Genomic DNA, 27923 nt, shown 5'->3' on the forward strand with positions numbered 1-27923 from the left:
CTCTTATTGAGGATTCAAGATGGCTCCCGAGCAACGGGGACGCACAGGTTCCTTGGAAACGGCGTAAATAATTACAACTACCAGAAATGCAACACAAAAGAGCTGTTTTCAATGTATTTACGAAAACGGAGTAAATACTAACTGCAATTTCAAAAAGGGTAAGCATTCCTCTGTAATTTTTCTAAATAATGTAATAGCTACTAAACATTTAGAACTTGACCAGGTATAGCCGTAGCAATATCAAGGCAGTTTACATTACTTTGCCTGGGTTATAAAGTCATATGTTTTTATTTCCATTTATTAGCTTTAAATCTCCAGAAATTAAGACGGAACATTCTTAGCTACTTTCTGTCCACATCTTGCTAGTTAGCTACACATTCCGCTTTAGTACACTACGTTTTCAAGTACAGTTTGGCGAATAATACTGGTAATATAAGCATCGCCGATTTTTTTAAAGGTACACTAATTTGCAAAGTGGGTATTCGTGACCAGCTTTTATCAGTTTCCCCCCAAAATAAACAGGTCAGTGGATTCATTTGTTTGCCTTTTTTCAGTTTTAAAGTAGATCCTCTTGTCCGCTTTAAATAAAAATGAGAACAAAGAAACAGAGAGCAGGGGAATCCAGTTGTCCTGAGTGCAAACTAAAACTGCTGAAGAGAATAATGAAATAAGGTGCAGGAGTATTGTGAAATTGTGAATACTGCATTGCACTGTGGGGTAGCCTAAGTGGAACTGAGCAAAGCAATGAGTGAAGTCTAAGAGCCTGGGGACACAATAAGAGATTGAAACAATGTAGAGCCAATTGCTTCAGTGTGTACCGCACAATGGCCCTGCTCAAATGCCACCCCGACAGAACCAGCCTGTGCAAGACAGGATGAAGCACAGTGGGGATGGGGCAGTCGTCCACAGTTCTTCCTTTTGCTTTGTCCTCTGTTTGGGCTGGTCAGTGATGCAGGAAAAATAAATCAAAATATGAATAAAAGGTTTTGAAGTCTTTTACAATCCATACAGGAAAGGGCTCCAAGAAGCAGAAGGTTCAGCCCCTAATGACAAAATTGGGAGGAAAATCAAAAAAATAGAATGATCATCTGAGTTAAACAGATTTTGAGATTCTTTTTTGTTTCTGAGGCTTAAATAATGTATCTCGCAGGGTTAAAAGTTGTGTGACAACGTGAAGGTTATTTTCCTTTTCTAGAAACCTTTTCCAAAGTTTCTTAGACTTTTTGTACTGTGGCTTTTGCATTTCCAGCTCCGTCATGTTGTAACTGCCCTCCCATCAAAGTGTTCCAAGCGGGGAGGACAAAAGTATGACACAAAATGACAAGCAAAAAGCAAATGGAGATGAAGAAGTCATCAAAGAGCTGGTGAGGCAGAGTTGTTTTCTATACTTTGCAGTAACTCTGGCATCTGTTTCCCGTGCCTTTGCGAAAACATGCAGTCGCGCAGGGTTCCACTCCTGGGAAGCTGTTTGGGATGGTCCTCGGCGTGAGAGTACACATTCAGCTTATGTCGAGTCACTGGATCTGACCAAACTGGGCTGCTCCTGTCATTCACAGTGTGCCGCCAATGGGCTGTCCTATGAAAAGGTGTCCGCGGAAGGGGGCAATGTCCTGGCTCTGGAGATGTTCTTCTCGGGGTACCCCCGCATGGTGGGGCTTCACCTCTTCCCCCGCCTGTCCCAGCTGACTGTCGTGGGGCAGGGCGTGGGGAGGATTGAGGGCCTGGACTCTTGCCCCCTGCTCCAGGAGCTGTGGATCGTTGAATGTCAGCTGACTGTGAGACGATTCAATTTTTTTTCCTGTTTTTTTTAATGCCTCTAGTTTTTAAGTATATTACTGTCGGCGCCAAAACGGATGGAGATCAGCCGTGGAATGAAGCAATGACTTTGTCAGACGCAACTTGTGGGCTTAGTGCAACAAAATATATGTTTTGTAATTGATCAGAATCCTAACAAGCAAGTAAACAGGCATGGTAATTCTACTGCCGCCATTGTAAGACCAGTCACTCTGTTTGTACATCAGATATTGTTCATTTCTTATCTGCAAGGACAAGCGTTCTGTGTGTGTTACAAAATTCTAACTAAACGCTTTCGTGATTCACTCCTTTTTGTCTTTGTTTCCACAAAGGAGATTGGTGGCCTCCAAGCCTGTCTGCAGTTAAAGAAGCTCTTCCTATACGACAATAAAATCACTAAGATTGGGAACTTGGAGATGCTGGAGAACCTAGAGGTTCTTTGGCTGAACAACAACCTTATCACTGTTATTGAGGTATCCCACACCTTGGCACCTTTATTTGTTATTGTACTTCTACTGATAATTTTCCACAAAAATACAAATTAAATTATTTTTTCTTGTGGAAATGGTTACGTTTTGCCACTTAAGACAAATAATAAAAAAATCTCCTTCTTTACATGCACGTTGCTAACTTTTTTTCCTCCATGTTGTTTGTTTACAGGGACTAAATACACTCAAAAATTTGAGAGAGCTGAATGTTGCTGGCAATGCAATTGAGAAAATTGGTATGTTATGAACAATAAATTATACATTTATATTGTAGTGCTTCACTATTTGTTGTTCAGACTTTTACAATTAATCTATGGATGTAAGAAATACAAATGAGCAGTATGTTCACGTTTTAAATTATCTTTACAGTTTGAGTATACGTTCAATGATTTATATTCATATTGTATAAATCAGTTTTATTTGGACAACCATTACTAATTAGGATACTGATACTCTCAAATAAAGATTTTTGCTAGAAAACTAGCATTTGGTAAGAAGTTTGCCACCAGTGAGAGAAAGAAAAAAGTGCTAGAAAGTAACAGTTTCAATCTATTTTCATATATTAGAAGGATTATGAAACATCTTCTATATACTGTACCTTGTAGCTCATAAAAATACTTTACATTTTTTCAGGATGTTGCCTTGATCCTAACGTTGCTCTTGAAACATTGAACCTATCTGGAAACAGAATCAGCTCATTTAAGGTCTGCTTTTTAAAATTCTGAGTGAAGCTTTGTCTTTAAATGAAAATAGAAGATTATTTCATCAGTCTGCAAGTATTGTTTGGAATTGTTCCCTTCTCAGTCTTTGCTAGTGGATATCCTTGTTAATATTCAGCCAGCTTTTCATATGATGATGATAATGAAAATAAGAAAATGATTACATTCTGTATCTGTTTGCTTTCCATAATGCCTAAAACTGTATGTGAGCTATATTGAATGTGTTTTAATTGTTGCATATATTATTATTATTATTATTATTATTATTATTATTATTATTATTATTATTATTATTATTATTATTGGAAGGAATATCACTGTTGTAAGTGTGATGAAGTCATTGGATCCATGTTGCTCAGCTGGTTACCAGTAGCAAATCAAGCTACCTGTAGCCTTTTCTTGAAGGACCGGGGGATATACTGTAGCTCTCCTTTCCTTTCTAGCTTGTCATGTGTAAAGTATTGTCATTTTCTGCAGTCCTGTGCATTCCTGTATCTTCCTTCCTGCAGGAGGTCGCTCACCTGGCACGGCTTCCTCGTCTAAAGGATCTGGGACTGAAGGACCCTCAGTACACCCCCAACCCTGTGTGCTTGCTGTGCAACTATGCCACACATGTCCTATATCACATGCCATGGCTACAGAGACTGGACACGTATGATGTCACGCATAAACAGATTAAAGATGCAGCAGAGGTAATGATTATCATCAGTTTAGTCACGTTTTTACAGTCCTGTCGGATTCAAATGTGACATAAAAAAATGTATTTGTATTTTATTTGTAGAAATTTTCTTTCCCTTAAAGGTATTGTTTGATAGGTTAAAGCCGGTGCTTAGGACATGCACATTGAGATCTGTCTCTTCAGTAACATTAAGTTGAAATCCACATCTGTCTGACCTTTTCTTTTTAGAGTCTGGACACATTTTTCCATTTGGTAATGTGTATATAGATTTCTGTAAACTAAAGAAGCACATTTTCTTAAATGTAATTAGTATGTACTGTATGTAATACATATTTATAGTATTATGCAGCATTACCACATTGTAGTCTGATCTCACCAGATCTCAGAAAGTCAGAAAGGCCTGGTCAGTATTGGATTAAGAGATCTCTAAGAAAAATTATATATTGCTGCTGTAAGTAGTTCTGGTGGACCAGTAGGTTGAGTTCCCTCTGGATCACAATTTAAAATCCACTATCCCAGAATGGTTCTGACAGCTTAGTCAGTCCAGTGGCTCTTTAATCACTGTTAACCCAGGTGCCCTGGTTTAATTTCACTATGACTCCATGATAAGGCCTCCCCACATTCCCTTCTTAATATGTTATCCTGGTGGGTGCTGAACTGTTTTAATGCAGTGAATTTATTCCTTTAGGAACTGAGTTATATAATGTGTTGTTTCTTTTCTTATACATATTTGATATCGGTTTTTGTGCAGCTATAACTGTGGTTCTTTATTAGTTCAGAAGGTTATTAGTTTAGAAGTTTAGCTAGCCTTAGACAAAGAATGTATATACTGTATCAGTGCAAAAGAAAGTGTATATCCCATTTTAATATTTCCTCTGTGATTCCTAGTTAACAGTAATGAAGAAGATGATGTATTACAACATGCGTGTGAAGACAGTTCAGAGACACCTAGTGAATATGCAGGCTAAACTGAGGGAGCAAAAGATGAACCTATTGCACCTGCCGAAAGAGAGAATAAGGAATTTAAGTTTTGCTCTAAAAAATGTAAGTATAAATGGATAATGAGACAATCTACATAGGAAATCACCCTGTTTAATTATTGCTGTTGTGGCATCATATACACTATATACATATATATATATGTTGCTTTCTGTAAGTTTCCTTCTTATTACTTGCTAAATTAAAAATGAAACAAAATTGAATATAAAAATACTTTTTGCTGGAAATGTCTGTTCCTGCAGTACACATCTCTTGCAGGTTACTCTCAAAAGACCTTAATAGATATGACTAAGGCAGATTTTCACACAATTAAAGTTCAATCAAATGCGTTACAAAATAAGAATAAACTTTAAGTTTAAGCATCCTGCTCAAAGGTTTGGGATTTAGGAATTGTTTTAAAACATAAAAAAGTCATAGTTCTGGTTCAGGGTCTAAAACATGTCCTGTACCCAAACCATGTTCTACTACAAAAAAAGTGATTTCAGCATCTACACAAACAAAAGGTGTCACTGATCTCCCTCTTCGTTCTCTTTAGTCACTCCTTTGTTGTGGTTAGTGGTGACTCATGAAGTGAAGCACAACCTCTTTGACAAAGGGAATTTTAAGTCTCCTTCTCTCAAAGCACACTTTAACCCATAAGAGCATTTAAAATGGAGAGGAACATTGGGAAGGCTTTCTAAACTACAGGACAATGCCGTTTTCACTGATTTGCAATATAAACTGTATTTTCAGTAGCAGTCTCTGACAGATAAGAGTATCTTCTGACAATTATACATTTATACCCATCACGAGGAAGACTGTCCCCATTCATCTCTGTTAATCATGATAGGGAACCCTGCTGATTTGTTTATCTGTGCCGTGGCTATTGGATTAATAATTATAATAATAAATAATTGCTTACACTTATATAGCGCTTTTCTGGACACTCCACTCAAAGCGCTTTACAGGTAATGGGGACTCCCCTCCACCACCACCAATGTGCAGCCCCACCTGGATGATGTGACAGCAGCCATAGTGCGCCAGTACACTCACCACACACCAGCTCTCAGTGGGGAAGAGAACAGAGTCATGAAGCCAATTCATAGATTAACTTTTTAAACAGTGGTTAAAAGGTATGTTTTTACCATGCACTGTGTATAGCAATGTGTTGGTGCAATGTCATTTTTTGTAAATAGCTGGAGAGAGAGCTGTCAGATGTCCAGGCTGATTTCAGAAAGCCTTGTGGCATGGGACCTGCACAGCCCTCAGACAGCCCACAGGCGCTTTCAGAAGGGTCAGCCGACCATAGCTGCAAGCCGGGGGACGGCACCAGAGGCCTCTGCCTTGGACAGCAGCCGCTGCTCAAAATGGACGCAGTGAAAGAAAGGATCTCCGTGTGGACAAGAAAGCTACAGGAGTGGGTATTGATACATAGTATTGACTTTTTTAGGTGCAAAAATCGTTATACAATACGTACACATTTTATATACTAAATCCTTTATTAAAATCTAAATTTATCCAAAAGGAAATATATTTTTCTTCTGTTTTTGCTTGTTTTATTCTCCTCTTGGTACCCAAAGTTAGGATTTTTTCAAAAACGTGACCTGGTGTAGATAGAGGCATAATGACTCTCAGGCCTGCAGCAGTGCTACATGATACGATAAGTAATATTGTAACTGTGTCGTTAAAGAGATAGATGGTCCCCCAGAGTTTTGAAATCAACATGCTGAACATGAGTCTATTAGTATGTTCTCAATGACATGCAATATACAAAATTACAAGAAGTACATTTATGCCTTTTCATTCAAAAAAGTGAAATCGTTGAACTGCGTAGCAGGGAGGGAGAGGAACTTGTAGGCAGGGCAGTCAGCTGTGCACGTTTGTTCCACGGTCTTTCGTTTTGCATGTTTCCTGGAATTGACTGAAAATAATGTGCACACCCTCTCGAAATGCAGGATCGAGACACGCTACCAGCAGGATGTCAAAAGGGCTGCCGAGAGTACTGGACTGATGGTGCACTTTCTGCTGATCGAGCTTGAAACAGTAGGAAACATTCGGTTTGAAGAAGGCTCCTCAGCTGATACCTGGCAAGTCGTCTTGCTAATAAAAGTCTGTGTTTAAGCAGGGTATACTTGTTGTAATCGTAAGTGCTCCCCTGCATGTCTTAGGCACTTTCTTGCAAGCTATGCCATAATTGCAACTAATTGCTTAATTGAAACCATAGTTGCAAATATTTTGTTCAACTCCAAAACTCGACCTCATTTGCCACCAGCCAACAGCACAATGCAAACCCAGAATGCATGGTGATGTCCCACTTGGCAGGAATAAGCTGTCTGTGAATGGGTTTGATTTCTGGGTGGGACGAAACCCAGGACCCAGGAAGCTGCCATCCAGCACAGAGTTTGGCAAATGGGTGACTGCTGCCTGCTGGGTGGATTGAAGTTGTAATGTTATTCTGGCGTTGCCAGACGTTTTAGGAGCTATCATATAAACTGTTGTTTATGTTGTTGTTTTGAAAAGATCTTATGGTGTCCATCAATGTCATGTGTTTATCCAAAGCACAGATCACTTATTTGCAGCTGTAGGCTACCAAGGTCTTTGACTGCCAGCTCATTAGGACTTGGTGAATTTTAATTTTCAAATCGTTTTACTTCAATTGTTATTTCTACTTTATTTAATAAAAACCTTTACAAACCCCACTGTTTACAAACCCCACGGTTTGTAACAACTACCTTGCAATCTGATCAAAATATTGTGGCAATTGAAGTAGAAATATTTGAAAACCCTCGCATTTAATTATTCAGGAGGTAATTTTTTATGTTTAGGTGTTTTTGTATGAAGTCCAAGGCATGGGAGGCATTATATGTGACCCTTTATGTATGTGATGGAAGTCACAGTGGAAAATCCCTTGTATTCTGCATCTCTTTCATTCTACCTGATCCTCTGTTGCTGTTTATACCGTCTTGAAAAGACAGAAACACTTTTCTTTTTTGACAGTGGCCACTGTGCTTTGCTCCCTTTAGGTTCAACCCCTGCTGTGACCTCATCCTGTCCCGATTCTGTGCCTGGGATTTCAAGGCTTTTGGCATCACGGGAATAAAGATAAACCAAATTATCAGGATTCACAATCGTGTGTTGAGGCTCATGTTTGAAGACAAACTTCACTGTCTCCTGGCAAATGAGGAGTCCACCATTTTCTCTCAGTGAGTCTGAAACGCTTGGTGTGAAACGCCTTTCTATGCTTGCCATGCCGATGACCGAGGTTGGGTCAGGGTCTCGGGAACCGGTTGTGTAATGCGAAGAGCTTATTGAATTCACCCATGGCATTTCCTGTGGCTTTGTCAAATGGTTTGAATTTAAGGAAACCCGTCAACAAATGTTAACTCCAAGTTACATGAACTACTGAAAGGAAGACCTGAAATAGAAACCTTTGTGCTTTTACAAAAAAAAACTTTCACCATGGGTTAGTTTGTATAATTTTTTTAAAAGAAGCATAGTATCAATCTGTTATTTTGTTATTCCTTTCTCTAATAATTAATTTTATTTTCACTGCATATAATCCGGGCTTTCAAAGGTAATGTTGAAAAGAGTATTCATTTAACAGTTCCTGGATTTTGACTGACCTTGACCTCTGAAAATGTATGTAATCACTCAGAGTAGTAACTGAGATGCACAGACACTGAAGCATTTGTCTCTTCTTTTAATTAGCAAGTCAGATGTCTTCCGATCGTGACAGGGATAGTGCCAAAACTATTTGGTGTTGAAAGAAACATCTTGATTTCCAAGAAGAGAAAAAAACTGATATCTAATTTATGCTTATGCTTTACGTTATTTTGTAAAAAAAATTGTGTAGGAGGTTGAATATACGGTTACATTTTTCGTTCCTTAAAAAAAATCATTATGCTCTCTTTAAGTTCTGTTTGACAGAGTAGCTTGCTACAGGACTTGAAAAAGTCAAGATAATAAATCATGTACAAAGCTAGAAGCACACCATTATTCATTCATAAGCTGTTAAAATATCAAAGAGCTGTGTTGATAATGCTTACAGTGTTGTCGTAGATGCACTGTTTTGTCATACTATATTACATAATATTCAGAGTAAACGTGTATGATTTATTATAATATTGAAGTTTTTGATTATTACAAGTCACGAGTAATACTGTAGGTATCGGGTATATTTGTTAGGTTTGTACAAGTTATGAAAATTGTTTCCTTTTTACGTCTGACAACTTAAGGTGAAAAAAATGAAATGTGATTTAATTTGTTATGTGGTAGAATACAGGGCAGTTTTCAGAATAATGTTGTGATCCTGGGATATAGGGGCATCGGAGATCATTTGAGAAAACGTTAGAGATACATCTTCAAACTTGTGCCTGTGAAGGGAGCTGCAGGTACCAGATGTGTTCACAGGGCTCCCTAATGGACACCAAAGGGCTTCAGTGTCTCTCTGTCACACTCATTTACAGGCAATCCTTATAATATATAGGGTGACCATTTTTGCTGGAACAGTCCTGATTTTAAGGTCTTTATTAATGAGACACTGATTGATGGATTATTCACTGTTAATTTTTATTTTAAAGAACGTATTACTGAAATAATGGTGGTGTCTATTTCTGTCTGATTTGCTTCTAGAAACTATAAGCGGGGTCTGGAATATCTGTTTTATGTGTCTGATCCAGAGCATTGTGATGAAAAAAATGAACTGCTCAGTATTCCAGAGAATGGTTTCAAAACAGCTGACTCATATAAGGTATTGTCACAGATTTTTCTAATATCTAAAAGTGGCTTGTTAACAAATGTTGTTATATGGTATTAATAATACTATTACCGTATTGTTATTTTTATTGACAAAATAACATGAACTGGATTTCTGCAAAATAATTTATTTAAAACTAGCTTTGCCTGCTGTGATGAACTTTTGTTATTAGATGTTATTTAGGACTTTCTTCCGTTTTGACAGTTGATGTTTTGATAACTCTGTAATGAAACAAGGGGAAATTCTACATGTCAGCAGCAGGCAAGAGTTTATTTGTGCTGCTAGAAAAACAGGTGTGCCAATTTTTGGTGGAGTGGCTAGTTACAGATGTCTGGGCCCTTATATGAGTCCTGTAGCAGAAAACAGACTTAGGAACACCTTTTAAGTGCAAGTGCTCTAGTGTTTCATTACAGGAGTATTTTCTGAGTGCAAGCAAAGATTTTATAAGCGCCAAACTGTTATGAAAAATCAAACGTACGGAAAATCATTTGACCTTTTGGAGCCCTGAGTAGACTTTTGTATTGTATCACAGGCCTGTCTGAAAGTTTGGGTTCCTAAACCTCCTATGAACCATTGAACAATGAGCATTTCTTTTAAACATTTTATGGCTTTAGGTTTTCTCAGTAACTTCTCAAATTATCCATTTGTCCTTTTCTCAACCACTCACACTTTTTAGACTTGTAGGTTTTTTTGTGTAGCAGCCAAAGTTTTTGCAGGGTCTTAAATGACCCAGAGCAGTGTATGTGTGTCACACCCTTTTATACTCAGAGACACAGCCCTAGATGAACAATGGCAATGTCTCATAGCCCAGGATATAAGATAGTTGACCATCTTGTTTCCTTCCTGAGACTCCAGGGAGACAGGGAGACTCCTAGAAGTCTCCTTTGCTCTGCACTCATGGGAGAACTACTAGCTTGAGCAAAAAATGATTTTGAGCAAAGCTCTTGGCCCATAATATACACTCTCTATAACCTCACTCCATGTTCTGTCACACAGGAAGAGGTTTTATTGTTTTAGCAAGCTTGGACAATTGTATGTGTCCTTTTGGCATCTTAAGTGCACGTGCTGTTTCTCAGGAATGCTCTTCTGTTCTCAGGCTTTGGGCAGAGAGAGAGCTGTCCCCCTCTCCAACAGTCTGAGTGTCTGTGACAAGCTGAGGATGAGATACCTGCAGAGCCAGGCCAAAGCCTGCAGAATGAGTGGCACAGACCCTGTTCCTTTCAGATATGGTTAGTGTATCAGAGCACCAGTGGGGTTTGCAGCTCCATTCACCATGTGCATAGGTGTCCAGCTCTGTCATCTCATTATCTCAATGGCTAGCCCAGTAAGAAAAAGAGAAAATAAATAATTGGCTCCCAATTAAGGAATCTGTTATTTAGCTTATGATGGTGGGAGTTACCAAGAAACTTTACCTGTTCAGTGTACAAGCAAGACAAGTATTCTTCTGTTGTATTGCAACCATGACGTTTGTTGTCATTGATGCTTAAAACAAACCATCAGTATGGATAAGGATATATATGTAGTAGGGCATGTAGCGGTGTAGAAAAATAAAATATGGCATTTTTTCACCACAATTGTTCCTGTCACACTCTTTCTGAAGGCCAGATTGTGGTTGCCAAAGCATTTCTGGGACGCAGTGTGTCAGCCCGACATGGCGAGGCTGTGGATCCGGACAACTATCCCAAGGCTCACTCTGTCTTCCGCAGCGTGACGACGGACAGGGAGCAGCAGTCTGGGACAGAGACCCGTAAGATGCCGACACCGTGTTAGAGAATCAGCCGTACTGCAAATAAAGACGGCAAATGATTAATGAAGAGGGGGGTAGTAAATTATTTGTAAAGGGCTTTTCTGTTATTTTGTTTTAATTTTGGTACCTGGAGCTGGAGCTTTATCTTTATCAGGAGGTCTGTCATTTACTTTCCTCTTTCCACGTCTCTGCTGTAGAAAAGCCCTGTTCTTCCACCCAGCATGGCACCTGTGACTGCAGCCTCCGGCAGAGTGAATGGTTTGTGTTCGACCACGAGCTCGTCCTGCCAGAGTACCTCATTGACTTCGAATATGTCACGCAAGTATGGAGAGGAACATCGTTTTTATTACTTTTGGGTTGAATGACATATGTACGGACTTCATAAAAAATTCAGAATTAGAAAATGATAAGTGTTTCTGTCTTCAAATCTTTTGCGTTGACGGTAGTGTCTTGCAGTAGCATCCCAGAAAAATGGATTGAAGAATATTTGTGTTAATAACAGAACAGTGGGAGTAATACATATCGTTAAAAGGTCTTGGAATAATCTATGACTGCTGAAATAATAAAATTGCTACAGTGGTTGAAGGATGAATGAAGAATGAAGTAAATAGTTTAATTGTTTTGGCACTGTTGCGCTTTGAAAGATTCAGGCTTTATGAGCACCAACATGCCCTGTGTTCTCTGCTCGTGTTCGGGACTGTCCCCAGCCTCTGTTCCCGGAGCTCAGGACTCCCTACAGTCCTGAAGACAGGCCCGGCTTGGAATCTGCTGTGTCTGCACACCACATCCACCTAGATGAGGAGGCACTGAGCATGGAGCCAGTCCTCAAGCCCAAGCCCAAGATGATCAGCCTGGATGAGAAGACCATGCTGACTGTGGCAAGAGCCAATGTCCTCAGCCAGATCACAGTAAGGCCATGTTCAGGGGATGGGGCTGAGAGCAGCAAAGTCTCTGTGCCTCAGTGAGCTGGAAGCTGGCCATATCTCTGGTCATGCCTGAGCAGGATGACTAATGGGGATTTAGATAAAGTGTCCATTGTGCTGATCTCTATCCCTTTTCACAGATGTAGCTTGAGTTGTTATTTTAATCTTCCTCTCTGTTTGTCCAGACATCACGGTGGCTTGCATCTATACAGGCATGTTTGAAATATCACTTTAGAAAGGCACTTTGCTGGCACTTGCAGGCATATTTTTACTCGGATTGAGGGTTAAATGCTTAAATGCCATTGCGGGGCTGTGGTCCCAGTGATGTGGTGGGCAGGTCGAAGAAGTCCAGCCTGCCTTGTAACTGCATACAGAGATATCAGTAAAATACTGTTGGCTAATTCAAAGTGGGTACAACAAAATTAGTAAATTCGAAAAATAAAAAAGTATTATTAAATGGTAGAGAATTTGGAATTGTGAGATCCTACTGTTTTAGGATTTAATAGCAAATCCTGCACTAGGTGTATTTGGCTTGCGTCCACAGGTCCTCAATCTTCATGGGAACAGTCTGAATAAATTAAAGGATGTCTCACGCCTGACAGCCCTGAGGAAACTTACCATCAGCTTTAATGAGTTCACACATCTGGATGACATCTCACATCTGGTAAGGAGTAGTATTCCTACAGAGTGGTGGTCCATTCCTTCTGTCTGTCTGCTGGGTCACTTTCTCATCGTTTTATGTCTAGAAGCAGGTGTCGTAGTTTTTGAGGTATGTGCATTTTTAGAACAGTATTTCTTTTTATTTTGTGTGGATTTGCAATTTCCCTCACGGGATCGATAAAGTATCTATCTGTCATTTGGAGTCCTGAGTGTCACATTACAATTGCTTATTTAAACTTACCAAAATAAGTGATGTTTGGTGAACAGTGACCGGCCTGTTATATTTTATATACACACAAACTGTAGATTGTATTTTGTATACATTATAAGTATGTTAAATGGATATTTCTGTTTGAATGCACATCGCCCTGCACCATCTACTCCTCTTTCACAAAATGCCATGATGTCAATTTTGCATGAACTACCAGACATCCTCTCGTTTATGTCTTATGTTCTCTTATCTCTTGGTACTACTGTGCAGCCTAACCTGGAGTATGTGGATGCCAGTCATAACCGAATAGTGGCCCTCGAGGGCCTGAGGGGAGTGAGCAAACTGAAGCATTTGGACCTGAGCTGGAACCAGCTGACCAGAGCTCGGGAGGAAGCTGCAGTCCTGCGCAAACATGCCCCCATGTTGCTCCGCCTAGATATCCAACACAACCCCTGGCACAGAGTGAGTGCGCAGCAGGGCCGCACAAGCGCAGGGCTGTTGAGCAGATGGGATCACGTTAGGCACTTTACCAGCTGCAGACTCCTGCATGTCAGCCAGCATCAGGGGGCTTGGTATTTTATTCTTGATTCGTGCTTGTTAAATTTGCAAAGGGAAATATTTGTGGGTAAAATAACATAGATATTTGCTTTTCTGCTTGATCATTACAGATTGTACTAGGATTCTTATTGCATTCCAAATGGGATGCCACATATGTGCTTTTTGACCACACCCTACATACAGTTGAGCACGGGGAGGGTTTATACCAGACACTTCAAAGTTGAGAGCTTACCAGATAATGCACTATAAAATACTTGCTGCGTTGACAGCAGATTGGACAAGCTTTTCGGGCTTAAGGAGGGAATAAGAGAAGCCCTACTCTCTTTCTTACAGCCTGAATCGGTACGCATGACCATACTTGGGCGACTGAAGACACTCACTCAATTGGACGGGAGGCTCGTAACTGAGGAAGAGGCTGTTGTCTCTGTGCAAATGGCTGCTGGGTGCAGGATCAATCAAGTAAGAGATGAGGTCCCATACTAGTGTTGAAGGCAGATCATTAAAAGCTGTTGTGTTTAATCATCAAGACCCATATATTTTAAATTTAAATACAAGGAAGTCTTCCATCTCAAAGGTCAAATAGTGGTGTTCCAGTCAAGCTCACATCTTCAGGAGAGTGCATCAGTATGATTTCATTGTGAAAAGATAGGGGCCAGAAGGATTACAGATAATCTTTATATAAGCAATACATTGTGCGATACTCACAATAGCAGGAATGAGCCTGGGCGATGCTGGTGATTTTCAATAGCTGTTTTACAGTTTATGAATTTCTGCCTCATGCACTGTAGTTACTTAGTGTTACTGGAACGTAAGGGTGTGTAGGAGAGGGTGTTTGACCTCGGAGACATGCGGACGGAGAACCACAGTGCTGTGCTGTGCTCTCAGGCGGCGCTGCTGGCTCACTCCCGCACAGACTCGGCTCGGCCCCGCCGCCTCAGCCTGCTGTCAGCAGCCCAGCTCTCCACCCAGCTCAGCCCAAGCCCCTGGGACCCCTCTGGCGAGCTCGAGCCAGGCTGGACCTCGCGGGTAAGTGTGGGGCTTCTCACCGGACTGGGAAATAGCATTCCAGTATGTACTGATGTATAGTGTCATTCCCCATTGAATGATACTTCCAATAGTACAGCCTGCTTTTAATACTTGCACTTTTAACACGCCACTTCTGGAACTTCACATTGTGTCACTGATGGGCTTAATATAATTTTGTACTTCATTAATTCGATTTTTGGTCCTGATTTCTTGCTTTGAACTTTTTGGATTAGATCACCGCACTAAATCTCGACGGCCAGAAGCTCACACGACTCGCCAACCTGGACAAACTGGTGAACCTGCGGTGGGCGTCTTTCAGTGACAATGACATCAGCAAGATAGAGGGCCTTGATAGCTGCCTGCATCTGGAGGAGCTGTGTCTGGATGGAAACTGCATCTCCAGCCTGGACGGTCAGATAAGCACTGTTGTAGAGCATGTGATAGAATTGTGTTCAGTGCCTCCTGTTCCATTGTTAACCTTTGTTTCTCTTTTTCTAACTCGAAATAATCTGCAGCTAATTTTTTATCGCTGAAGCGAAAAAAGAATGTCAATTTAGTTCCGAATTTCATGTTCAAAGTGGTGTAGACATTGAAAATCTTCCTGTCCCACTCATGATAGCCTCTGTCAGACAGTGCACTATAAAAATGAAAATTACTATTTTCCCATCAGGGAGACACTATAGGATATGAAATTCAAATAAATACATTTGTAAGAAGTCTTTTGTCCCCTGTGCAATAAAGCTGCTCAATGAATGTAGTATGTAAATGTAGTCCCCCCCACTACCTAATTATTAATCTATTCATTTATGTATTATATACTGTCATGGTTTCACATACTTTATGTAATTGTATGTTTTGCTTGTGTCTCTTGTACATTTTATGGAAGAAGCGAAAGACTAATTTCCACAGTAGTGGACAATAAAGTGCCTATCTAAAGCAACAGAATATTGAAGGAGGTAATTCAATTGTCAATGTTTTTTAAAGGAATTTCAAAGCTGACAAGACTGACCAGGCTTAGTCTGAATGGGAACCAGCTGCTAACTCTTGATGAGGCAGTTCTGGAGAAGCTGCCTCACCTTCACTTCCTTTCTGTGGAAAGTAACAAAATCGGCTCCCTGCAAGGCCTGCACCAGGCCAGGGCGCTGATCGAGCTCTACGCTGGAAATAACAACATTGGCACAGGCTGGGACATATACCATCTGAAGGTACAACATCTTCTTGTTCATGCTGCTTTGAACTCTGTGGGCCATTGAATTAAAAAACAAACAAACATCTAAATCTCGACAGCCTCTGACTCCCTGCATGCTTTGTGGCACACCAGGTGTACTTTGTCTTTTTCACAAAATGATCTACAGTAGCTCCTCTGGGACACAGTGAGCAGGTGCTTTCTGTTTGCGGAGAAGTTTACACCTTCACAAAAGACAGACATCAGTAAAATAGGTTCCTTATCAAGGGCATAGTAAGGGCTTCTGGGTACTAAAAGGCAGAGTTGACTTTTGACCTTGACTGGGATTAGTGTTACTCTAATAAAAGAACCAAAGGCAGCCTAGATTCAGCTAGGATTTTTATCCTTGTAACATGGTGTTCAGCATCTGCTGAATCCCCTGAGGTCTGCTGCAGATCTCATTGCTCTTGAAATTCAAGTCCCATAGTAAGTCTTTCCTTGCTCCTCCTCTTTAGGGCTTGACGAACCTCTTTATTCTGGATTTATATGGGAACCCTCTAATTAGCAAGCAGGAAAACTACAGGATTTTTGTGATATTCCACCTGCCGTCTCTCAAGGCTCTTGATGGTATTGCTGTGGTAAGTAAAGCTTCACGTGCTTGTGTCAAGAGTGCTTTGTAAAACAGGATTTTCCTAACCTTTTGCCAACTTCTGTTCTCAGTTTTGTTGTAATGTAAGCTATTAAAACTTCACAGAAGCAAAAGTATGTACAGTACTATCACCACTTGCAACTAAACTGAATTGTGAATTCTGAAACAAGGGACACTTAGCGTGCAGGGTGGATTACAGGGGCTGTGCCGTCTTGCAGGAGGTGTCTGAAAGTGAGCATGCCAAGGATGTCTTTGGAGGAAGGCTGACGGCCGATATGGTGGCTGAGAAACTAGGCCACTCGAATTACACTGAAATCTCCGAGCTGTGCTTGCCATCTTTGGCAATCAGGTACTGCGCTTCTTTTGGTAAAGTTACCTCAAGCCATGTTTTCACAAACCTTGGGCATAAACTACTGTATATCTATTACAGTTCATTAAGTAACATCAGCAGTGACGCAGGCTCAGCTTCCAAACCTAACAAAACGGTTTGAGATGGTTTTCTCATTTGTAAACCATCTTGCTCATTTGGCTACTGGTATTTAAATTTAGTGTTGGGATATATAATCAAAACAGTATATATATTATTTTTTTATTTAGCTAGACTGGAGTTTTTTAATGTTTTTTTTTTTTTAAAGAATTATGTACTCATGCAATTTGAAGTCATGATGTTTATGACCCAGCTTCCATTTATGACTCCCCTACTGCGCGATCAAGTGTGAAGTCTTGACAAACCCACCTGCGGGGAAACTGACATCTTTGGACACACTAGCAGTTTTAAAGTGCCTTGCAGGAGAGTTTGCATTAATGGGAGGAGTGGTGCGTCTCAGTCCACTTATAATGCCTGTACTGTAATGCCACTGGGCTCAGCCTGTGTCCTGCTCTCATGTCTTTACTTGTTGAGCCACTTTGGAGCTGTAACATGTTCTACAGCTCCCAAGTTGCCAATGAGTTCTTGATTCCTAGGACTGTGGACCTGGCTCCAGCAGATCTTTTCCAGAATCTGTGGAGCGTTAACCTGGAGCACAACAACCTGACCTCATTCAGTGGCCTGGTCTTCCTCCCTAACTTGAAAGTAAGAACTCCACCTATAGTTTTGTTGTTCCCATGGAGGAATAAGCTCCTGGCCATGAGAAGAGGCAGATCCCTTGAAAACAATAGTTGGGACTGCGCTGAGAAAACATTTTGTCACTGGTTTCTGCATTTCGAAAATAAATTCTATTGATATTTAATTTTTTTTTAGATATTTCACCTCCTGGCATTAAGTAGAATCCAGTACGATAATCAACTTGATAAAGGTCGGTGATATGGAGATGATAACTCCAAAGTTTCTGCAGTGGGAATGACGCTGCATTTTCATGGTGGTCGGATATTTTAGGGAGACAGCACTCTATCTGCTTACCTAATGAAGTGCAGGCCCCATGACTTTAAAGCCGTGTTTGGAAAGACTAGCAGCAAGTAAGAAATACAGGCAGCTGACTTTTCTTCATAGCAAATAAAATGCTTTGATGGTTCTGAGCATTATCATAAGAGAGCAAAAGTCAACCAATATAAACAAGCCACCTTTTTTTTTACAGGTCTTGTGTCTGAATCACAACCGCATTGAGTCCATCCTGCCAAAACAGAAGCTGCAAACCCATCTTAACAACAGGCAGATGCTATACCAGAAGGTGACCTCCAGTGGCTATGGACAGCAAGGAACTTCCAAAGTTTGCAGGTATGGAGGCGCAGAGATAAACAGCTGCCTGCTCTGAAATGTTTCACAAGTACTCAAAAGCAGCTACTTTAACTATGTTCTAGATGGGAGATATAAAATGATTTTTTTTTTATCAAGGTAAGAATGTACAGCTCTCAAACGCAGGTTTTCTTACTAACTCACCTCTCTCCTCTTGTGTAGTGCCATTTGTTGCTGATGGAAAATGTTAGTTTTTTTTTAATTGCTCGTCATGGCTAGATTTGTGACTTTAGGTGTAGTTCTGCTCAGATCCAGAGGGAAGCAGCATTGCTTCACATTTGCTCTCAGCTGTGCTGGACATCAAGGCTAGGACTCTTTTCAATGTGCGATGGGACTTCTGCAGCTGCCCTTCCCCTTTAATTCTTTGCTGGTCAAGAGAAAAAGAAAAACGGTGTCACTCAGTGAAACGGCGGGAATCACACCTGTGTGGACCAGCATACTAGACAGACTGACGGCTTACCTGCGGTGATCCATGAATGGCCAGGAAGTTGTGGAGCTTGTCAGTGCTCTTTTTGTCTGTGGTTCCTCTCAGGGATCAGGCAACCAGCAACAGTCTGAACCCACTAATGGGGAGTTTAGAGGTACTGCATTTAAGCCACAATGGGATTTCCAGTCTGGCTCATCTCCAGCTCAGCAGGCTCACCAATTTAAAAGCACTCTTTCTTCAAGGTAAGGCTTTTACTTTCAGCTTTGATTTCAAACAGCAATACAACATTTTTTTTTATTGCTTACATTTATGCACAGAAGGAAAAAAAACATTATGTACATGTCATTATTTTGTACATTTCTAAACATCCTTTAATGTAATTTACTTCTGTTTGCCTTCGGTATGACTCTAAACCTGCTATGGCGTATTAAAATGGATGTGGCAGGGAGTCTTGCAGGCTGATTAGCTATAAAGCTCTCCAGGGTTTGTAATAACCCACTGCACGTACAGAATACAGAAATTGTTGCTCTGAACAAGGAATATTCAAAGGAACAACACTTTTCTATTATGTAGCCGTTTCCACAGCAACATCTAAATTTAATCAGAAGTACAAGAAAAGCACAACACGCGTGCACAGAACATGCTTTCTCCCGGTCACCAGTCTACTCAGAATCATCAAAGCCACAAACCAGCCACCAGTATGATATTTTTGTTTTTAGGCTACTTAATGTTGAAGAATAAGAACCTTAAGTGATGTACTGTATACTGCATGTATATATTATAGTGAGATGTTTGTGCCAATTTTCCAATAAATTGAGAAAGAAAATGCATTTTATACATCCTGCAAAAAACTTTAATCATTTACAGTCTCACTTATGTGATCAGCAAATAGAATTTCTTAGGCAGCTGATGTGGATGTTTATGCACTAACTTGCCCAGCCTGCCTTTTTAATGGCATGTTTGAGGTGTGTAGTCACAGACAGTGCAGCATGGGTCATCTTGTGAGGCTCCACTGCATCTCTCTCTTAGCAGTGTAAAAGCAGGCCTGGCGCGCACTGAGAGCTGTGAAGAAAGGGTCTGTTTCCCCGGCAGGTAACGAGATCTGCCAGATCGAGGGGCTGGAGGGGCTGTGCTGTCTCCGGGAGCTGGTGCTGGACCGCAACCGCATCAGGAGTGTGGGCGAGGCCTCCTTCGCCAGCCAGGCGGCGCTGGTTGAGCTGCACCTGGAAGAAAACAGGATCCGGGAGCTCGGCCAGTTCCAGGGCCTGACAGAGCTGCGCAGGCTGTTCCTGGGCATGAACAAGATCCAGGTACGGCGGCCCAGCCTCCACAGCCACATGCCCTGACATCAGACCACGCCCTGGTGTCAATCCCCAGTTCTTTAGACCTGCAGGGGCTTCAGATTTTCATTCTCACTATCTTAGCCACTATCCAGCCCTCAGCCATTATTTTAAGTCGATAATGGAGGGTCCTGTCTCTACAAAAATATTAATTAATAAGTAGTTTAAGTAGGTACTGTAGCTGCGTCAGCATGCATAGGCTACAAAGGAACAAGTAAAGTTTTATTCCATGCTGAAAAGAGAACAAAAGAAACACAATGTTTTGGCTGTGGAGCCTTCTTGGGGTGTCGAATTAATATTAATTAATAATAATTCCTTGCACTTTTCTATATTCAACTCTAACCCTGGCTCCAGTACTTATCCAGCATAAAATCTGTACTCTGGCTCCATCGCTGTATGTAGCCCTAACTCTAAGACCAACCCAATACCTGGGCCATCGCCTTATCACAAATCTTTATTTGTAAAGGTCAGGTAACGAACACAGTAGCGATGAATTTTTCAGAAAAATGCAATCTTTTCCCCATGTACATTATGCATTTAACTATCATTGTAAGATTGTTTTCTTTCTTGAGATGAAAACATTAGTTTTCAGTAAGTTACAGTATTCATATACGAACTGCATCACTTCTGGAAAGTTGGCTTTAAGTCCCTCTGTTTCCCCTGACATGATTGGTAAGCCAAATCAACATCCCCTCTAATGCAGTGGCTCAAGTGTAAAGAGCGTGTGAGATGGTCACACACATTATCTTTGCTGTGTTCAAAGGGCCAAATTAAATATTTTGTCTAAGCTATAAAAGGATAAGGTTATTTACTGTAACTACATAAATTGAACACAGCATCAGTGAGAAGTCCTTCTTGTTCCTAGAAGTCCACCCAGCCTGACCCCTGACACACTGCATTTTTCTTATGATAGTTTGTCATAGAAATGTTGTATTTTCCATCGCTCATAAACTGTGTTGTAAATTTAAAAAGTAATGGTAATGCTGTGGAACATGAGTAATTTCTGATGAAATGCCAAGCAAATAATAATTATTACTCAGCTGTGTGTCACTGTGTTTTTTTTTTTGATACAGGACGTCTCTGAGCTTGAGAAGCTAGAAGTCCTTCCTTCACTTACTGAGCTTTCTGTTGTGGGCAATCCAGTGAGTACTGCTATTTGTTAGTGTAGTTTTAAACTGAAACTCCTGAAGGCTGGAATGGCTGGAAGGTTGTATTTTTCATTCATGCAGCTAAACATCTGAGATTTTAGGTCAGAAATAACAGCACGTTCCAGTTCTTCACAGAAACACAAAGAACTCTATTCCCAGAAAATGGATCAACGCAACCAGCAGTCCTTTATTTTCAGGATGCAACTGTTTCTCAAACTAACCACAAATTAGATCCAGCTAGCAGTGGAGAGAAAGAAGCAAACTAAAGTATGTGTGTACTCATTGTAGCTCAGTACAGAGAGAACAACAACATTTGAGGTCTAAATTAAGAGATTACACGGTCATACATCTGCTGTACCTCAAACTGGCCCAGATCAAACACAAATCCACTGACCAAATGGCATAGCAGTTATCAGACACTATTGGACTGGGTTCAGGACCCATCTGGTGGTAAAGCTGGCACAGAAGCACAGCAGATACAGCTCTAAGAATTCAATGCGAGATGCATGTACTGTAAAACTGTGTATTCTGCAGGCCAGCCTGTGTGTGTGTCTCCCAGAAAGTGAATAATCTCACTTGGCTTGACCAAAGTGCCCTTTGAGACGCTAAACCCTGCTGTCGGCAGCATGAGATAATTCCACTGGGGCTCAAGGCTGGAAAGCGAGCAGAGACCCCACTCCACTGTGTCTTGTGGGAACTGAGGTCAGCTCTGTCTTCTTCCCTATGAGGCATTTATCCGTCTTGATTCTGCCAGCAGGGCTATATCAGCTGCGCTGATAAGCGTTGCTCCAGCCCCAGAATGGCTAAGCCTCGCACTTAGCACAGAGCGACCCTTTGCAGAGATGTTTGCCAAGTTTCACGGCTGATTAATGGCAAAAGTGTTGTCTGAGGTTCATCTGAGGACACCACCGGCTGAGTGGTCAGTGGTAAACAGATTTCCTTCCTTTTTGTGCCGCTGTTGTGGCTTAGAGAAGCTTCATGGCGACTCATACAGGCCCTTCTTGTCAATACCCTTCAGAATTATTTATGTGATACTGAACGGCGAACTTGTTAAGACGAGCTGCAAAGTGGTGGATACAAGGATGATTTAATTATTATTGGGAATCTTAACATTTTCACGTGCTGTTTGGGACCCGTGGTGAAAAATCTGCTTTGCCGGCAGAATTCTGTCCGGTATGTGTGATGCACCCCTGTGCTCCAGGGCAGTGACCTCCGCCATCTCCCCTGTCAGGTAGCTCGGAAGTCTCTCCACCGCCCGGCCGTGGTGCTGCGGCTGACTGGCCTGCAGGTCCTGGACGGCGCAGCAGTGACGCTGGAGGAGAGGGCTCGGGCCGAGCTGCTCTGTGCCGAAACACAGGTGAGCACGTGCATACGTGTTCCAGCTACCGCAGCAGGTGACCTGAGCGGCTCACGTCATCAGACATCATCACCTGTTTGAGGTGGAATTCTTTGTGTTCTTACATGAATTTGTTATTTTGAGTTACTATCTGGAACCCACTCTGCATCTATCTGCAGAGTATAGTCTGCATCTATAGTCTATATATATACTTCACCTACAAGGCTTTACATGGCTTGGCACCTCAATACCTGTCTGAACTTTTATCGCCCTACTCCCCACCTCGCAACCTCCGCTCTTCAAATTCTGCCCTCCTTACTGTCCCCCAAGCCCGTCTACATTGTATGGGCGACAGGGCCTTCTCCTGCTATGCCCCCAAGCTCTGGAACTCTTTGCCCAAGGATATTAGAGAGTCACCTTCTCTAAACTCCTTCAAATCCAGACTCAAAACCCTCCTTTTCAGAAAAGCCTTTACTTAACTGGTTCCATTCTTCACCCCTCTGCTCTTCTTAATACCATCTTCCACGGTCTCCTCTATTGTTATTGTTGTATTGTTGTAATTATAATTGTGTCCTGTCTTGTGAAATTTTCTTATTTATTGTTGTAGTCTTCTTATTTATTGTTATTGTCATCCTGTAAAGCGCTTTGAGAAGCCACCTTTAAAGGCGCTATATAAAATAAAGTTTATTATTATTATTATTATCTATAGTCAGAGTATAGTCTGCATCTATCCTACCCAGCCCCTGTGATGGTTTTATCCATGCATCAATTGAACCGTTAAGTCAAATAAGTTTAAATCTGGAAGAATAATTTGTGTGAATGATACCCCGGATACTCCGGATTTCCTAGCATTTAGGCTGCACCTCATGGAGTAATTGCGTGAAAAGCACAAGATTTAGGTCCCCCTCTCTCGGAGAGACGGTGTGAGATTCTCCAGGGTGCTGCGCTGCTCTCGGCCCTCCTCAGTCCACAGGCTGGAGCCGTTTGTGCTCGCACTTGCTACAGCTCGGACACGAGTACCGCTGTATTCCCGCCGTTCGATCACCAGTTTAACGTGCGCCCTTTTTTCAGGAGACAAAGCGTTTTTGTTAACGGGAGCCGATTCTGAAGTTTGTGAACTACTGAAGCTGAATTGTTAGTAATTATTTTTAAAAATGCCTTCCGTATAAAATTTCAGCTTGAGATGACGCAATGTGTTATGCTTCAATTAGTTTGTTTTTATCCAGATTATCATGTTATTCTACTGGAGCTGCTGCGCAGCTGCTACACTGTCTTCTTTTGTCACTGCAAATTAATACACATTTATACTGTTTTTTACATGCGACTCCATTACCACAACATATTCATCCAGCTCTGATCACAAATGGAAAAGGCAACCCACTTGATTTTCTTATTGACATTGACCTAAAATCCCAAAAGAGGGGATATGCATAAACCTAAATGATATGTACAGTATAAACCTAAAAAGAGGCTATATCATATCAGCTTAAAAAAACATGCGAAAAAAGAACAAGGAAAAGAAGCTCAGATCAGCAACCAATAAGAGGAAAGGTATTTAATCTAATGCTATTCCTGTAGTAAATTAAAAGCAGTTAAGCTTTGCTTCATCTCACTGATTAGATGAAATCTGTACTCCTGATGATGCACCAATGGCTTTACCCCCTATTAGCCTGGAAAGAGTCAGTCCCTCTGCTTGTTAAGTAGATGTGGGAGTAAGGGAGAGAGCAGACTCTTGGAAAAAACATGCTCATTAAACAGTCTCCATACATTGTGCAGTGGGCTGCATATTAGAGCACATTTATCTCTGCTTGTATTAAAGTGAATGATTGTCATTTTATTATGATTAAATTACTGAACTGCAGATATCGACAATAATGTTTGCTTGGTTATGCATCAGCAGTGTTTCAGATAACCATGTAAAATAGCCTTTGGCGCACAGCACTTTGGGAATGCAAGTAAAAACTGTGGTCCGAGCTTACAGATCACAGATTACTAATGTCACTGTTCTTTTTTGATAGCATCGTAACAATACAAATTGCTGTAATTATCAGTGAACATGAAACCTTAGCTCTGCAAGTTAACCTGCAAGATGGTGAACTTTATAACATTATAACTTAATTTTGAACAATAGGTCTAATTCTAGCCCTGTGGTTATATGTTGAAATGTCATCCACAGCTGCGCACTTGAAGCAGCGCTGAACATAAAAAAAACCATTGTGAAGATGATGATACTTGTCTAGTTTATATTTCCATTATTTTTGCCTTAACTTTTTTTTCTAAGAACCTCAGTAGTTCTTGTGGAGATAAGCTGTGTTTGTCTGTACCTTCTGTGACATGTTCAATTATTTTCATGGGTGAAATTTTCATTGGCTGCTGGCATAAGAAACTGAAAATGTCAAGGTATTTCTTTTGCACCTGTTGCTGCCTAGAAAACTGAAACTTTGTGATTGGCTTCATAATCACAGTCCTAGCAGGAATGTCTAACTGTACCAGATACGACAATATTTACACACTATGCAGAAAACTTTCTCAACTGCATTACAAAGGTAGAATTTTTTTTTAAAAGAAAGCATTAAAGTATTACTATATTTACCGTTGTGTGCAGGTTATTAATAACTGAATGTCTAAGTCTTGTGTAAGATATGAAGATGGGTTTATAGATATTTAAAAAATATAAGTGTAGTAATACAGATGGTTAAGTCTGTAAAGGAAGTGATGGATTGTGATGCCACGTTTACTAAATGTGTTGTCTCATAAGTGTAATAATATATCTTAAAAATGCACGATATATTTATCTTAAAATAAATCTTAAAAAATGTTCTAATTATTGTTGGCTTCTTAATACACAGAGAGAAATTTGAGGAAAAAAACAATAAGAAAATGTTTAAATCTAGCTCTTGACTATCCCATCGAAAACTTTCCCATGAGATCCTAGATCTGTCACCTTGTTCGGAGTGTCATTTCAGGCAGACAGGCCCAAGAGCTGCGCTTTCTCAGAGCCAAGATGGAGTGGTGTCATGTTTTTGCTGTGTTATGTTTATTAGAGCTCCCCATCAACCAGCGCTGCATTGGACTTGTGTGTCCCAGGACTGCTGCCCCTTGTGGCACGAGCTGCACCCCTGCGTGGGACCAACCTGCCTCTGCCAGGGACTCTGCATCACTTCCTGGGCCGCCATGATCACATGTTGCCCTGCGGTTTAGAGGATGCCCTGCCTCACGACACACACAGACGTAAGACACAGCACAGTTTCTTTTCACGCTTATTTTTTTAGATTTGCATCCGTAAATTTAGGTGTGCTTTTTTTTCCACTGCAGTCATGGGACTGAAAATCACTGGAGCTGTGCACAGGATTCGCAATACAGTAACTTTTAAAATACAGTTAGACATGACATTTATATGTATTACACAGTATCTATTTTGAGTAGGGTAGTTTAGAGTAGATGTTTAGCTATTTGATTAAATTTTAAAAAACAGTGTGACAAATCTCAAATCTCCTTAGAGAATCCCCAAAATGTAGGATTATAGCAGCCACAGATGTTTAAAAGAGTTTTAACAATCTTTGACTAGAATACGTCTCAAATGTGGGGCACCTCACTATCAATGCCTTTTCCTTCTTGCTGGCCTTCATAGCTTAGAAAACCAAAGAAGGAGCAAAGCAGATTTTAAAAGCAGATTTTAATGAATACAGAAAATATTGAATATAGTTTATATTTAGCTGGGGTATTGTATCGGTCAGCCTGCAGCAGTGGTGTTATATAAAGGATCAGTGCTTCCTTCTACAGACAAAAAACAGCAGAAACACAACAGTGGGCTTCTGGCTGTGCACTCCCGAAGCATTCATTCCGAGCTGGCCTACAGACAGACACGAGGACTGGGAGGGAACCTGCATCCCTCATCCCTGCTGCCGCACCATCCTGCTCGGCTGCTGTACCCATACCCCCGGTCGCAGGAGCAAGATGGAAGGTAGGAGGCAGGCATCTCCGAGTCTGCTGAATAGTGTGATTGGAAAACGACAAACCGGTGAGACTCACCCACTGTGAGAGGGCACTGGGCAAGCTTGGTGAGATGCTGGGTTGGGTCCATCGGCACTCTTCAGCCCAGCTGAACACAGAAGTCAGTTCACTCTTACGCCTTGTGCAGACTCACATCATTCTTCATGTGTTTTCCTCTAGGTTCCAGAGTCACAGCGCACCCAGGCCTCCACAGATGTAGATAAGGTACTTCCAACTATTAAAATGAGATCCTGCAGGGAGCAACAGAGGAACTACTGGAAATTAGGATACAACATACTGTAAATCAATGATTTAAAAATTATACATGTATTTATAAAAATATCTAAATGTATACTGTAATGGAACTCCAAAGCAATAAATCATCCAAGTTCTGAACAGGACATGTCACAAGTTTATTGTGATATTGTTTTATTTAGCCTATGACTTAAAACTCTCAGGCATTTAATTTAATAGGCATCTTTGCAAGTCTTCGGAGGCACAATTATTATTATTTTATTTTATTTTATTTTATTTTGTGTTTTAGATCACGTCTTTTTTTCCCCAAGACCCTTACTTCCTTTGGAGTAACTGCAGTTTGAGTCACAATGAAGGTGCAAAAAGACGTGTTCAAGAATTTGGAACTTTGTTTATTTTATTACACTGTATCGATCATCAGCTTTGTTTTGGAAGAAAAGATAATTATCCAGTAGAAATGCAAAGGTATAATGAATCTGAATGGATTTTGTACAAAGCTATTGCAACTTTTAGAGCGCTGCTTTCATTGTGTTGTCTTTTTTTCAACACAAAGAAAAATAAAAACCAGCCATACTGGCCAATAAGGAAACTATAATTTTTAACAGCCTTGTGCTTCCCTTTCCAGGATTAATTCTGAGGCTCTCCCTGTCTCTCTTTGTTTAACACACAACCTGGAGTATACAAGAACAGTTACCTGTGAGACAGAGAGGAAAAATTGTGTATTTTCTGCATTTTATGGGTACCGTCTTGCCTATTGTGATCAATTTATTAGTAAAATTGGAATGATAGTTTTTTTTCTCTTTCTCATTCAATATCCAACAGCACTAATGTGGTTAAAAACATACACAGATGCTCAGCCTGTGGGTAGGTTGTGTAGTTCAGTGGGTCAAATGGATATCTAATGTAGATAATCTTGCCTTAACACACCTCTTTTAGGATGATAATCCGTTATTGCTCTCATAGATTGGTAATCTTGAATTAATTCCAAACGTAAAGTAGTTTTCATTGCTGCTGTGAAAGAAGATGCACAGAAAATGTAAACCAATTCTCTGCCTGGCATCTGAGTAATGAACAGTAAATGAATGAATGGTAGGAACTGGGAATGTGTACAGAAAAATGAGTTAATGGAGCATGGGGGCAGGTACAGTGATTTACATGTACATGTGTCTCCATGCAGAACAGACCCCCACACTGCCCAGGCCAGCTGGGTCACAGCAGCCTTTCCTGTGTTTGGCTCATGCCTTTCTGTTAGCAGATGGGGGGTGGGGGTGGGAAAGAGGTATTGACTTGCATTCCAGAAAGTCCTCCTGGCCATTCATGACCGACTGCGATATACTCG

The 27923-nt window shown here is 40.8% G+C and overlaps 1 protein-coding gene across 4 annotated transcripts; it reads left to right on the forward strand.

The window, feature by feature from the left end:
• Positions 1-27375, forward strand: lrrc9 (leucine rich repeat containing 9). 4 transcript variants are annotated; one of them, XM_088647790.1, is made up of 34 exons: positions 1-158; positions 1250-1364; positions 1557-1775; positions 2127-2267; positions 2455-2518; positions 2916-2986; positions 3511-3693; positions 4569-4724; positions 5855-6075; positions 6614-6745; positions 7682-7861; positions 9291-9408; positions 10511-10643; positions 11015-11161; positions 11359-11483; positions 11869-12069; positions 12629-12748; positions 13226-13417; positions 13847-13972; positions 14399-14539; positions 14773-14950; positions 15524-15744; positions 16220-16342; positions 16572-16702; positions 17317-17425; positions 17928-18067; positions 18618-18754; positions 19605-19822; positions 20926-20994; positions 22232-22357; positions 25381-25567; positions 26105-26300; positions 26510-26554; positions 26874-27375. In XM_088647790.1, the coding sequence occupies exons 2-33, from the start codon at positions 1308-1310 to the stop codon at positions 26547-26549; spliced, it is 4602 nt and encodes a 1533-aa protein (XP_088503916.1). In that variant the 5' UTR covers positions 1-158; positions 1250-1307; the 3' UTR covers positions 26550-26554; positions 26874-27375. The 4 variants fall into 4 exon arrangements, with proteins under 4 accessions (XP_088503916.1, XP_088503915.1, XP_088503917.1 ...); XM_088647789.1 differs by lacking the exon at positions 26874-27375 and having other exon boundaries at positions 26510-26740; XM_088647791.1 differs by lacking the exon at positions 26874-27375 and having other exon boundaries at positions 26120-26300; positions 26510-26740.
• The last annotated feature ends 548 nt before the right edge of the window (positions 27376-27923 follow it).

This window comes from Lepisosteus platostomus, chromosome 10 (genome assembly GCF_059453375.1).
Source record: "Lepisosteus platostomus isolate fLepPlt1 chromosome 10, fLepPlt1.hap1, whole genome shotgun sequence".
In the NCBI taxonomy this organism is placed as follows: Eukaryota; Metazoa; Chordata; class Actinopteri; order Semionotiformes; family Lepisosteidae; genus Lepisosteus; species Lepisosteus platostomus.

Coding starts and splice junctions, on each gene's coding strand:
- lrrc9 (XM_088647790.1), top strand. CDS start 1,308: ATGACACAAAATGACAAGCAAAAAGCAAATGGAGATGAAGAAGTCATC. Junction 11,484..11,868: donor ACTTCGAATATGTCACGCAA/GTATGGAGAGGA, acceptor GACTGTCCCCAG/CCTCTGTTCCCGGAGCTCAG. Junction 15,745..16,219: donor GGGACATATACCATCTGAAG/GTACAACATCTT, acceptor CCTCCTCTTTAG/GGCTTGACGAACCTCTTTAT.